At 37.4% G+C, this 14,758-nt stretch overlaps 1 protein-coding gene across 2 annotated transcripts in view; it reads right to left on the bottom strand.

Moving 5' to 3' along the window:
• Positions 1-14,758, bottom strand: part of ankrd12 (ankyrin repeat domain 12) — a 48,969-nt gene that overhangs the window by 20,957 nt on the left and 13,254 nt on the right. For both annotated transcript variants that reach the window (XM_084731658.1, XM_084731659.1), the window contains exon 2: positions 1,052-1,165. In XM_084731658.1, coding sequence (XP_084587784.1) covers positions 1,052-1,111 — 60 coding nt within the window. In that variant the 5' untranslated portion in view covers positions 1,112-1,165. The remainder of the gene's footprint in view (positions 1-1,051; positions 1,166-14,758) is intronic.

Raw genomic sequence — 14,758 nt, 5'->3', positions numbered from 1 at the left:
ACACTGGTGTGTAGGTTAAATGAGCAAAATATGCAGTTCCAGTGAGTATCTAGACTGCAACTAGAAAACAATGTCCTGACACATCTTATTAGAAAATATACTGCCTCAAGAGTTCACTGTCAGAGATTGGGTGCATACCAACCAGAGCTGCAACTATTAGCAAGTAATTGATAAATTTTCAACTATTAAATAAATTGGCAACTATTTCTATAATTGATCAATAGTTTCTAGTCAGTTTTTTAAGAAAAAATGTCAGAAGTCTCTCATTTCCGTTTCTCAAATGTGAATATTTTCAGGCTTCTTTAGTCCTCTTTGACAGCATACTGAATATCTTTGGTTGTCTTTGAGAACCAATGTTTCCTGACATTTTCTGAACCAAACAACAAATCAATTAATTGAGAAAATACTGAAAATAATGGTTAGTTACAGCCCTAATACCACCACTAACTAGCACAACAACTGCTCTTAAGACGGTGCAACAGGTACCCTTGATTTGATAGCCCAAAAAACTGGTATGAACAAGCTAGTTGTGACACCCCAAGTTACAGGTAAGACAGCTTCTGATCCAGAACATCTACTAAATGGACCTTTATGTGAGTTTTGTTAATTACTGTTTCCAAGGTCAAGAATGAACTCTGAACTTCAATTTTTATGCCGACATGGACAGGTCATCCTTAAAGTCCTCTGAAAAAATTGTAATTTGAACATCTACAATTCCATGATAATAGGACTCATTCCATCTGCTGATGAAGATTAAGTTACACGACCACCATCTACTTAAATGACCAAGAGGTAAAATTCTTTTATCAAGTGCTGGTTTCAAGATCAGGAATGAATTTTAAGCCTCGTCTGATTTTGTTCTTAGTGTCGGTTTATATCAGAATGAAAAGAAAATAAGCCAAAATTTCATGGAGCTTCATAGAGTAAACATTCATTATACCTATTTTACATTGGAGGAGGGAAAAGTGCATGAAAAGAAAAATAAATTTGGTACACTTCTTGTTCAACTGGCATTTCCAGTGCTATTCTGTGTCTGTCAGTGCTCACATACCTTCTTCCCCGCCTGCTTATCCACCATGGCTCCATCTCTGTCGCTCCCAGGTTTGGCCATGGTGCGGCACCCGACTAGCTGTGACAGCTACAGTACAGTAGGTTCATCATGCACCTGGAGACAGAAAACAACTGCAATGAGAAGGATTTCAACACTGCCACATCACAGTCAGAGTGGATGACTGGTCTAGCATTGCTGCACCAGACACGGGCAAGAACAGGAGACATGTTTAAATACAGGTACAATTAAATGACACAGAGGAAACTAGAGCCAAGTAAAGAAAGGTCACTTAACCCCAGAGAGGAGTGTATGAAACAGGACTGCTACAAAGTGTAACTCAGCTGTGTTTCAGTAATCTGGGATTTTTATTGAAATTTCCATTCCACTTCTGGGGACTGAGCTTAAAAAACAGGCAGGAAACAACTACACAAGTTAGCATGAATCACAGCTTTAGGGACTCTTAAAGATCTGTGAGGAAACGTCCCCCTTGCATGCTGTCACTGTGGCCTATTCATCAGTATAACCAAGCTTCTCTCTGATGTGGTTTGTGTTGTCAGTGTAGTAGCACACGCAGCAGAGTCAATGGGGGCACTGTGGGCGCCTACAGGGAATGGAGAAAGTGTAACACCCAACTGAACATGCGCAGTGAAGCAGACATGGCATGTGTCAGTTATCGTGTCACATGAAGACGGTCGTTTCCAGTCACAAGACCCTCTTTCTTGTGTACTTTCGATGAACTCCCCCCCTCTTTTTTTAACACATGATTTTCTCACAAACCACTGCACATTTGTTTCTATAGAAATAGCATCTTTTGGCCCTATGAAAGTACCGCAACAGTAACTTCTATATTAGGAAACCTGAGAGCCACTGATTGCGTGAAGCCACCTCCAAAATGAATGGGACAACCCCATTACTCAATATGCATCTGATTACAACTCAACTGTAATCTATATAGTAGACATTACCAAGAAATTCACACAGCGCTGCTGCTACACTTCAGCTGGGAGTGACCCACCTTGATAGAATACAGTACAAATTTTCACAACAATTGTGGGGATTTCTTGTGATTAGAAGCTAATTTGCTCTATCAGGGTTGAGCGCATTTATGATCAAATAATAAAAGTAAGTGATTGATCCCTTATTTATCATTTTTGTCACTAGTTCCAACTGCACAAATGTGAATATTGCCGTTTTTTGGCTTTATTACAGTAAATTTGATATCTTTGGGCTTTGAATAATGGGATATACATAACAAGCAATTTGATAATGTCAAGTTGGATTCTGGGAGATTAGTATTGTCAACTCTTGAAACTATGGATGCAATTATACCAAAATCAATGCTCATTGTTCTATTACAAAACAAGATGTCCTTTAAACAATATAACAAATTTAATTTGTCCAGCATTTTTGATTCATACAAAATTGTTTGTCCCTTTTGATCTAAAGTGATTCTGCTTTCCTTCTTTAATGATTTAAAATAAAAGTAGGCAGCTATGACATAAGCATGCACCAAAAAAATGTGCATGAATTTTCTTTGGCAATGAGTGCTTGAATTATGGATATACAACTAAAAACAATAACAATGCAGCAGGCAGCATCAGCTCTTTTATAAAAATTATAAAATAACTAGCCATGTAATACATAATGGTATTGATAATTTTTTTACAACCATATATTGTTACACCACTACTTAAAACCGTCAGGGTTTCAATCATATGGTCATTTTTTAAAACTTATTTTCTTTTTGCTAAAAGGGGACTATTACATTATTTTTGTGTCATGATTTGAAAATGAATGTTTGCACAGCTCAGCCATGTCATCTACAATCAAGCTGGCAGAACAAGAGCAGCCACAATCTCCAAATGACAAGCTTTTCCTGCTAAACAAATACTGATGAGGGTAGGAGTACCAGTAGTAAGACTGCAACTAACAATTCATTTGTTTTATTGATAAAATGTCAGAAAATAGACTAGTGAATAAATCCAAGGTGTCGTCTTCAGTAAATTCCCACATTTAAGGAGCTGTAACTTTCAAATATTAAGCATTTTTGCTTTACCTTTTAAAAACATATCAATCTCACAATCCACTTTACCTTACTGGGTTGTCAGAAATATCCAGTTTCCATCTACATGTACTATTTACATCTGTGTTGGCATCCTGTCATTTGGGTCTTTGTGGCCAAATGACAGGATGCAACACACCACACTATCCTATAAGCAGTACATGTAAGGTTAGCAAGAGGTTTGCTGTGCTAAGCAACCTGAGATGTAAACAAAGCCTTGGAGATGGCAAAGATACAAATGTAAGTGGTTGATTTTCAATTAAAACTAAGGCAGAAATGTTTCAAGGACAGAATCAATGTTGCAAGCAGCCACTGGAATAAAAAGTGGAGCTTCTGACTGCCAGTCCTAGACATAACACAGGCATTAGTGACACACTTTACTACCATGACAGCACAATCAATCCATGCATACGTCTGAAAAAAACAAAAACAAAAGAAAAACGTGCAAACACTGTGGCTAAATGAACATAACAGGCTGCAGGCCTTCAATTACAAGATGTCATCAAGATAACAAGCATGTTCTGACATTTTATACACATCACCTTCACATGGGGCAATTATATGGCGCATTGAGGATTTATGTGAGAGCCACAAGTCTTACAACTTTAAGCAGCAAAAGTACTCCAAGACAGAGGCATTAATACAGTAACCATTCAGCCACACAAAGAAGATTGAGGGAAACTGCTGTTGTTGCTTTGTGGTTGACATTTTTACATGTACACTGTCAAATGATTTTCACAATGTGTGATCTATGGAATATATAGTTTTTTTCCTGACAAAACGTATAATTGTGAAATGGTGAGTCCATGAACTGATTTGTCAATGTGCAGAATATATGTAACTATTTTGATAAATATATAAATATATATAAATATGCCAGTGGCTGCTAGATTTGTCTTAGTCAAAATCCAAAAAACAATTGTAATCTTTGAGTTGATGGGAAAATTTGGACATTGCTAGCCATTTGGCCAGTGGACACACACACACACACACACACACACACACACACACACACACACACACAAAAGACCATTTTAACCCTGTATTCACCTGTTTTAATGGTAATATCCAAACTTCTGCTGTTTCCAGTCACTCAATTGTGAGGATTTGCTGCTTTTCTCTACTTCAAATCAATCATAATTAAATTGCTTTTGGTTTGGGGCTCTTAAAACAAGCCTTATAAAGATGTCACCACAGGCTCTCTATTTCACCATTCATTTCAAATTACTGAAAAGCTGGTTAAATAATTTCGGTGAGCTTATCAGTACATTTTGAACATTCTCAGCACTTTTTAACAATACAGCAATAGTAATGATAACCATGATAATTTTGGTCATGATAATCATGATATGAAATTCTCATGTTTCATCTCTAGAGGGCACGTTTAAAAAGTTACACGTCATTTGCTTTTCCAGACAGAATCCAGTCTGATTTGTTTCCAGCACTAAATTACCATAAATAAGAGGACTAGATTTCAAGGAATTCCAACATTTTGTTTCGTCTGATACCTTTACAACCTTTGCTGATCCTGAGTAATAGCACCGTGTTGACAGGTATCGTTTTTCCAACACATAGCCCTGCTGCTCAGGCGAGGCCAGTGAGAGGTCCATCATTAGTCAGCAGATCGCAAGTATGCAGCAGCACCGTCATTCAGGCAGCTGAAAGGGGGAATTGAGCAGCCCACAGTGAACACGTTGGTGTAAAGAGGCTAGTGTATCGGGGGTATTAAAGCGGTATGGACAGCCCAGGACCAGACCAGAAAACAAACGCTGACAGGACTCCAATCTGGCCCAGAGACGAGGCGAGGAGGGTGTGACTATAATTACAGAGGTATTTGGGCTCTCGCCAGTTTGGCATTCACATTCACTGCGTTTCACGAGCAGCTCAGGGCTGCATAAGCCCCTGCAAGCTCTGCCATTAACCTTGGCTGTTTCAAGTCTAGATCAAACCCTGCCTTGATGACTACTACAGTTCACAGAGACTACAGCTGAGATTAGTTTGACATTGGATCCAGAGTGCAGTGAAAACAGTGATGACAATTACCTAACCCACTCAATTCCAATGAAACAGACTATCAAACTGCAAATGCACAACTGTAAAAACATTTGAGGATGCTACAGTGAGAGATGTGACACAAGAGACATTCAGGATGGCCAGTTCTCTCAGCCTTAACATCAGTGATGTGGTAAATAATTCAGCCGCCAAGGAGAAGACACTCAAAAGACAAAACACAATATAATAGTGCTGCAGCTAATAAATGAATCATTACTGATTCATCTGACAAGCATTTTCTCAACTAATAGAATAAACATTTTGTCTGTAAAATGTCACAAATTATTGAAAAATGCTTGAGGAGATGCTGTAAACACAGAATGGTTGGCTGAAAAATTAATTGAAATATTACTGAAATCACAATATGGCCAAGTGCAATATCCAAATCACAGGAGCTGCATTTTTTGGATAAAGATTTAGACTGTGTCTCAGTATACCATCATAATTGAAGCACTGTGGATAACACAGCGATACCCAGCCTACAAATATATACATATATACAAATATATTCCACAGAAATATACATATATATTCCCCAGAAATGAGAAGGGAACAATTTTTCCAAGCAAAAATGCCCCAAATCCTTTACTTCAAGCATAGGCCTATCAATCGTGTGGATTTTCTGGTTTCTTTTCTGTAGTAGCTAACTAGTGGTAGTTATAGTGATGGTTAGACATTTTCTGGACTTGAGGAAAATGTAATTATTTTCTGATGTTTTGTAGACCAGAAATCGGGGACATAACAATACAAAAAAGGTAATTATTTTCTGATGTTTTGTAGACCAGAAATCGGGGACATAACAATACGAAAAAACTCAATGTATGATGATACAAAGATTAGAAGTCCACAATATATTTATCCCGGAATTAAAAACAAAGAAAAATGACAATTTAAAAAACATACTTGATTGAATAGCCTAATAAATCTGGTATGTACAGCATTTTGTTCGCATAAAATTAATTTTTCCTTTTTTGGTTAAAATTCCTATACTTTATTTCTTCAACAGAATAAAAGAAAAGAAGCTAAACATGACCATAATGAATTGTCTTTACCAATGAATGCTTGATTTATATATGCACAAATAGCAAAACAAAAACAATTAGATAATTAGCCATGTAATATCATTGTAGATATTGTTGCAGTTCAGTACCAAGACATTTTTAATTGCAGTATCTCAATATTGGATATATTATTATGTTTAGTATTTTATTTTAATGCCTTTTCTTATACATATACACATATATAATCAACCTGCCAGGGACTGCAGATGAAAATTAGCCTGTATGGCTAAATCTCTGAAATAAAATAAAACATTAAAAATCATAAAACATATTACTTCCCTACCAGATACCATCAAGAAAAAAATGATCGACAGATTAAATCTATATACCTAATGAAAACAATGATTAATTGTAGACCTTTTTAATAGACTACTCATTCCCGCTCTAAAATACACTATTTTTCTGTCCAGGTGAGGGAAATCATGCGCTAGTTTCTGTTTGCCATATAGCTCCATCAGTTAGTTAATAGTTTTATTGGATGACCAAAACATGGTGGCCATCAGGACTGGAGGTCAACTTACTTTTCAGATTACGTAAATTATAAATTTAACAAAGTTTCTAAAATATCCTTCTTTAAGCCTGGACATGACAAACCCCTTATAATGAAAATTTGAGTTTGAACTTTTCAATTTCTAAATATCCACCTGCAATGACTGAACAAAGTCAATGAAATCCCAAGTTAGATGTGCTGGCTGCACTGCTGGTCCTTGTGAGAAGCAGATGTCTCTGTATTTATTTATAACCTGGTGTTCCTGCACTTTAACTCCACTGGTTCCTGACAAACAACAATAACAACCATTTCCCTGTAGTGCTGGAGCATGTTGGCCCTGACAGCAGAGCGGCTGCTTCACTGCATGTCCTTGCGTGAGTGCAGCGGTTTGGGGGTTTGAGAAGATGGGGGTGGAGGCAGAGGAGGAGTTGGTGTGGAGATGTGTGTACTGAGGGGTTGCTGAAGAGTGTGGTGGTGTAGCTGGGAAAGATGAAGAGCACACACAGTACGGTAACCTGATCCACAGACTGCAGGATGGGACAGGGTGGGAAGAGGGCTAAGAATAGCACTGAGCCTAACACACAGAGTACGCTGCTGCTGCCACCGCCACCACCACCAGCAACAGCAGCAGCAACATTACTCCACTACAGCTTCAAGTACTGCCTGCTGTGAGCTTTCTCACACTCACACTCACACTCACACACACACACACACACACACACACACACACACACCATGTGGAAAATACATGTGATTTTTCCCTCTGGTCTCCCATGTGGCTGCACTTTCGACTGTACACACAAAGGAACCTACTTGAAAACAAGCTCTGAGTGGATCATCATATTTAAAATGTTATACATGGGTAGAAATCAAACCAAGTGGTTTATTTACAAGGGAATTTGATATCTACAGTAAAGCTAGAGTCTTTTTTTTCATACAATAGGAGGCAGGCAAATCCTATAACGCGCTCAAGGAGAAGCACTACGCTTGCTGCGACAGTAAACAGCCGGTCACGTGATTGTGGGCCTATGTGCCATCAGGCTAAATGATGGGGGAGGTCTTTCTCAGCTGCTCATCCACTCCCAGCCTTCGTCTCCTCCTCCTCCTGCTCCTCCTCCTCCTCCCTCTGACTCCCTAATGAGTAGCAGGACAAAGCCAAGCGCAAAGGCCCGATTACGGAGACTACAGGAGAGGGGCAGAAAAGGCAACAATACCCAGCAAAGAGCCAGCCATCTTCAATATGCAGACAAACAGCAGATATTGATATATATTACTGACCAATTTATGTTCCTGAAATATATATATGTATATACATACAAACACACACACACATACATACATACATGTACATACATACATACACCTCACACTATCTACGGTAAATCTGTTACGTGCCCTAGAAATGTCCAGTCTAATTATCCTCCTGTTGACAAAACAAAGATTCTATTCTTCAGCATGTCATCATACCAAAGTCACAATATCACCAAATGCAATTTCCAAATAGCCTAAGATTAATTTTTTATGTGATTAACTATTCAGTCAATTTTTTTGTCATATAAAAATACAAAATATCTTCTGATTGAGCCAATTGTTAATGTCTTTACGAATTAAACATTGGGTCTGTGGCTTGCAAGAAAGCAATGTCAAAACAAACTATATACCTGGTCAGCTGTGGAGTTTTTATTGATGTATTTAATATTAATTTAATAACAACAGTATGTCCAATAATACTAGTATCTCCAGCTATAACATTGTGCTATGTAAACCAGCAAGCTGTCATTGTGGTGTTTAGCATAGACTCAGGTACTACAGATGTAAAGATAATACAAAAAATACATGCTATGATACTGCAATAAAAAGCCCACAATACAACTATATTAAAAAACAAAAAACAAAAAAACAACAAAATGACATGAAATGTAACTGTGATGTGTAGAGCATTTTTGTTGGTATAGAAGTCACTTTTCTTTATAACTTGAAGAGTCTCTGTCTTCCTTCTTTAATAAAATAAAAAAGTAGCTTGCCATGACCTGAGCATGTGAAAAAATGGGCATGAATTGTCCGGTAATGAATGCCTGAATTATGTATGTACAACTGCTAAAAAAACAAAACAAAAAACAAAACAAAACAAAACAAAACAAAACAAAACAAAACAAAACAAAACAAAACAAAACAAAACACAGCAGTCAGGAGCAGTCCTTTCCTAAAATAAAATAAAAACAATAATTAATCATGTAATATTAGAGCAGATACTGTCAACAGTCCAGTGTGGTACTGACACATTTTTATTGCAATATCTGAAATACTGTTAAATAAAACTAAAAACACATAAGCCTTCTCTGTTAGTGTTAGCCACATCCATGCACTCCTTCTGCTTAACAGTCTACCAAATTCAAAAGTATAAAATTTCATGCACAACATGAGTGCAGCCCCCCTCCTCCTCCTGCCACTGGGTCATCTAAACTGAAGGCATATTTCGACATGGACAAACAAACAGCAAGTGACACTGGATGCCTCGAGGCGTCTGTTCACCTCTCACTAGCCTAACCCCAGACAGACAAAACACGCCTCCTCCAACCAGAGTGTCTGGCCTTCACTCCAGTAGTTTTTCGGTTGCATAAATGAGCCAGTCATGTTCCTGGGAAGAGGTGGTGAGCTCTGGTTCAACCTCTGCCACATGGGAAAAGCATGGGCTACCACTGTCAATAATGGTGAGTATACATATGAATAGCCCAGTGGACAAAATGGTTAATTTTGTGTCCAATCTACAGTATATAATGAACACTCTTCAATTTAACTAAGAACAAATGATGTTAGTTTGCCAAAAATACTTTCAGGACTCCAAATTTTCTGGCTTAATTCATAATAATCCAAGCATTAAGCTGTTGTAAGACCCAGACATAATGTACCTTATGTGTGCTAAATGTGTATTCTTATGTAAGTTTGAGTGCTGAACTGTTTCACAGCCTTATCCATCACTTAAAAGCTTCCATAAAAACAGGAATAGTCCTAAATTTACAAGGGAGAGTCTCAGGGCATGGCTCACACACAAATCAAAAGCCTCATAAAATAGCTCATGTTTGTACGCAGGAGGCGTAAAAAGGGTTAACTTTACTGGCAGAAGAAGAAGGCTCGGCCCACTGAAACACGCCCATTAAATTGGTCCGAGGGAGAGACTCAGAGAGCCTTAAGAAGCCTACCGCCACTGCTCTGAATGTAGGTTAATGATCAGATACCCAAGAAACGGACAAGAACAATGAAGCCTTTACTGCTGATTATGGGTTAAAAAGGAGGGGAGAGGGAATGGGGGAGGGATTAGAGCAAAGGTTAGGACCTAGGCGTGGGTCTTGTTCTTATTTCCACCACAGCATCAAGCTCACATGACTGAGCCAAACACTGGGGGAACTGTTGCTGTTCAGCTTTCAAGGAAATGTCCAATATCAATAGCAGAAATTCAACAGCAGAAACAGAGACTGAAACCCTAATTACAATTTCATAAATTACCATATATAAAATGCGTACATCATTTAATTTGTTGTGGGAAAGCATTAGTGTTATGTAAACACAAAACTTAATTTCTTAAAACTGGTTTTCAACTCGTGCTGACAAGAACAAGGGCAGCAATTCATGTCTTTTGCCCTGAGCAAATTAATAAAACTGCTTTGTCATCGTTGTCCATGAAGCCACTTACACGACTATAAAACAAAACACACCGTCAACAAGGTGTCACAAACCACAGTGAATTGTCACGGGAGTTAATATGAGCAACTAGCAGGCCTCAGTCTGAAAAATAAAACCATGAGGGAAATGCTGTGTCAGTTTTCATTACGACATTCAAGACATGACTCCATCTACACCTGCCACATCCTATTAGGCCTGATGAGCTGTCGATCCGATCACAGGCCAGACACATGGCTGCCTGAGCTGTGCCAAAACCACAGCTTTGCAGTGCCAGAGTAAGCCTCAGCGAGGCCAGCGTGCAAAGGTTGACACAGCATCTCTATCTTCAGACAGGGAAGAATAGACAGCCGACAGAGCAAACAAAAGTCGTGCAGCAGGAAGATTAGTAGCAGTTTCATTTCAGTCACTACTGGGCCGTTAAGATGGTGCAGATAAACGAGTCATACTGTTTACAGAACACACTCAACAGGTTAACTATTGCTACTTCATTGTGCACATAAATAATAATTTTAAAAAGTGAACACACAGGTTGAACTTCTTCTGTCGCCAAAAAGATCTGTCAGTAAATGTAGGCTAACTATCAGGGAAGAAAACAAAAGAAAAGAAACTTGATTTTAAGCTGGTGAACACAAAAACACCAGCTCTGCATTCATTTTAGACACACAGAAATTAAGAAATACCTTGGGTTTTGGTATGGCATAGCTTAAAAAAAAACTTTGTGAAAATAATGCAGTTTAGTATAGGGCTGCAGCTAATAATCAAGCAAAATAATGTGCAGCTTAATTAATTAATGAAATAATTAAGCAGTTGATCAGTTGCAAAAATGCCTATCACAATTTGTTTTATCACAACCTTCCAAAATAACTGGCAATAAACTAAACAATAGCCCTTCTAAATATATCTTTTCTTAACAGTGCAGTCTAGGCCCATCAACGAATATTTTAAATTCAATTATATAATCGAATTGTAAAGAAAACAGACATTTGATTGTGCAAATTAACATTCGATTTGCCTGTCTGCCTTGTGAGTTGTCACCTGGGCCATGGCAGAGGATATATGGAAACTATGTTTGTCTCTGTGCATTGCCCTATCCCAGCACTTTCTTTCAAAGAAGGATCAAACTGACTTGGAGAATTGACCCTTTGCTAAGCCCCACCCTCCTTAGTTACTGGTGCCTGACAAGCTTTCCATTTTTGCACTGCACAAATAATTCTTATAGTGATTATGTTGACAGTTTCAACATTGAAATTGGGAGTAATTGTTGAATGGCTGCGATGGTTAATGGCTGTGTAAGTGATATAATGTTAATGCTAAAAGACTAAGGGTTAAAGCTAACTTAACTAACTAAAGCTAACTTCCCGGAAAACACTGGTCAGATGATGAAATGTGACTCAGAGCATTTCATCTCAGAGCCCCTTGCACACTGCTTGAACATGTAAAGCAATTCTAAGCTTCCTGCACCCTTATTATGGTTGCTAATCAATGATTGGACAGCTGCTGTTTGGAGGAGGAGCTTAGTGAAAGCTCAGTTAAACGGAATTATCTGCTGAGGTTTATATCACACAAAAGTAGAGAGAGGCTATGTTTATATAGAGAGTGATATGCACTTCAAAGTAATATAAAAAACACTTCTGCAAATACTTTGGATTTTGGTCAGACATATCAACATATCAATTATGAATCATTCACTTTATGTCTCTCCAAAAGACAGCACATTCTCATCTCACTCCAGCACCAATGGCACAGAGGTCTCCAGTCTTTAAATGAAGTTTTATAGTATAGAACATCATTTTTATTTTGCAACGAGCAGGTATTTAGATCATTTCAAATAAATCCGTATGTTTAATTACATATGTCTTTACAAGTAGTTATGTCTCTTGTATTGGTTTACCATCTGATAGATACAATCCGCAAAAATAGTTATTCAGCTGGAAAAGGCAAATAACAGAACAGTTGGAACAGTCTGGTTTAGTTCAGAAAATTACATGACTTTCTGTAATGTAGCCTTTAAAACTAGGACAACACAACACTTATGCTACATCCCAATGTAATATTGATATATTGCCCATGTCTAGAAGGAATTACCAACTGTAATTTTTGGCCAGTTTTGACAACCCTACTCCAGTCTTGATGCCCAGGAACAAAGAAAAATATACCTTTGCCCAGAGGTACCAACTAATTCACACAAACCATTTCCAGCCATAATAACATTTCAGTCGGTGTATGTCTAGAGTCAGCAGCACTGCATAAGAAGCAGCGTATTCACATCAATATCTCTATATTGATTTGATTTCTCGAGTAAGACCATTCCATTTAAAAGGCGAGGCTGTGTGGGACTAAAGTAGATGTTCACAGGGACAAAGAGCTGAGCTTCTGTGTCAAAGGGGAAAATTTAACATTTCATTGCTCAGTAATGCTAACTAATGTTTCACCATAATGTTAATATTAATATCATACAAAAATCACCTAGGGTGTTTATCTGATTTTTGCACTGCAATGACAACATAAACAATGACTACTATAAGCCTATTTAAAAGGTACATGAGATCTGTCAACATTATCCAGGATACAGACTCATTTTAACTCCTTTCTCTCTGAAAGTACAAACTGTTTCAAGTCTATTAATGTTGACTTCTGCTCCCATCATATACATGAGTCATGTTGTCCAAATTTGAACTAACATGCAACAAGAATGAGGTAATTCTAAACATATTTACAGTGTAAAGCATTACCAGTCCCCCCTTGAAGACACTGTAAACAAAAATGTTCAACACAATGCCGTTTCATTTATATTTAGTCTTTTAATGTTGTAAATCACTTTGAAACTGCCTTCTATATAAGGAGGAATTGTTCCAACTATAATTTAACTGGGCAATAAAAGAACAGCAATATGTACCAGCAATAGAAACTTCATCAATAGCAATGAGAAAATTGTTGTTGTAAAATGTTCAATGGTTTCTTTTAAACAGCCTGGCTCATAAACAACCTATCATATCTCTTGATAATCAAGCGTGTGACAGATGACACACAAATAGTCAATCATTTAAGATGTGTGTTGTTGAGTTGCACCATGGACGCATGACACAATAACAGAAACAGCATGAGAAAATGAGCACAGACGATGAGGAAGTTGTTAAAAAAGAACATATCTGCTCACTAGTAAGAAGAGCTGCATGATTTGGCAGAAAAGTTGTATCGTGATTATTTTGACTGAAATTGTGATATGCGCTATGATCAGTGGAAAGTATTAGTTTTGTGTTACATTTTTCATGTTCACTGAAAAAATTTATTAAAATCATGATGATGTGACTTTTATTGAGGTCTGTACTGAACAAACATGTTTTCTTTCATCTGGAGAACAAAGTTTCTATGCCAGGAACACCTCATTATAATGTGTTTTTTAATACACATAAAATACACAAATACATTTTTCCTCTCTCAAAAAATTGTAATTTGGTTCTTGTTCTGTGATTTGGATATTGCACTTGGCCATATTGTGATTTTATTGCAACTGCGATTGTGTACGCAACTGATCTGAAAACTATTTGTAGATTTGGCTGCACTGTTTTTAGCTTAGATTTAAGTATATGTCAACGCAGACAAACAGACATGCATAGTGTTGAAGCAATATGAATAGTAAAGTAGGACTTCACAATTAATCAAAATATACCTTTCTGCAATTTTCACATTGCAGGAGGTGCAATATTTGTTAAAAGCAGTATGTGGGGCAGAGCATTTAAATTAAACAATGTCAAGAGGCAGAGATGTCCTGTCCTACAAGTAAGATTTGAAAAAAACATCTTAATTTGTTACAGATTCTTGAAAATAAATAAATTTATTTATATTATAGTCATACAGTCATTTTAACATATCATTACCTCTATCACAAATCATATTACAATTGCAATATCAGTCAAAATAAATGCAATTAGATATTTTTTTCAAAACCACTCAACCCTGTTGTAAACCACACCAATGTCAGTGATTAAGCAAATTTGACCACATTTCTGAAAATAGAATTTCAAGGTCAGAGAATTACTACACCTAAGTCCACTCAGAATGGGAGATGCAACAAATCCAATCAAAAGCCATGCACAGAAATTGTCCTGTGCATGAAATACCCATCAACCTGTTTTGCAGCAGAAGGGTCCTTGGCCCTTAGAAAGCATGGTCACTGCAAGAGCCAGGGTAAACAGGATATGACTGCTTTCTTAGGCATCAGTTAAGTGAAAGCAGCCAAGCAATGAAGAATGCAAACCACACACCCTCTGTCAAATTGTCTTTTCCCTCCCAAACTATTAATGCATTCTTATTTCTCTCACTACTCATTCATAAAAGGAAATTTTAAGGGCTCATTAATA

The sequence above is a fragment of the Lutjanus erythropterus genome, chromosome 12 (assembly GCF_056507025.1).
Source record: "Lutjanus erythropterus isolate fLutEry1 chromosome 12, fLutEry1.hap2, whole genome shotgun sequence".
Classification (NCBI taxonomy): Eukaryota; Metazoa; Chordata; class Actinopteri; order Lutjaniformes; family Lutjanidae; genus Lutjanus; species Lutjanus erythropterus.
This window is presented reverse-complemented; position numbering and strand designations above follow the sequence as displayed.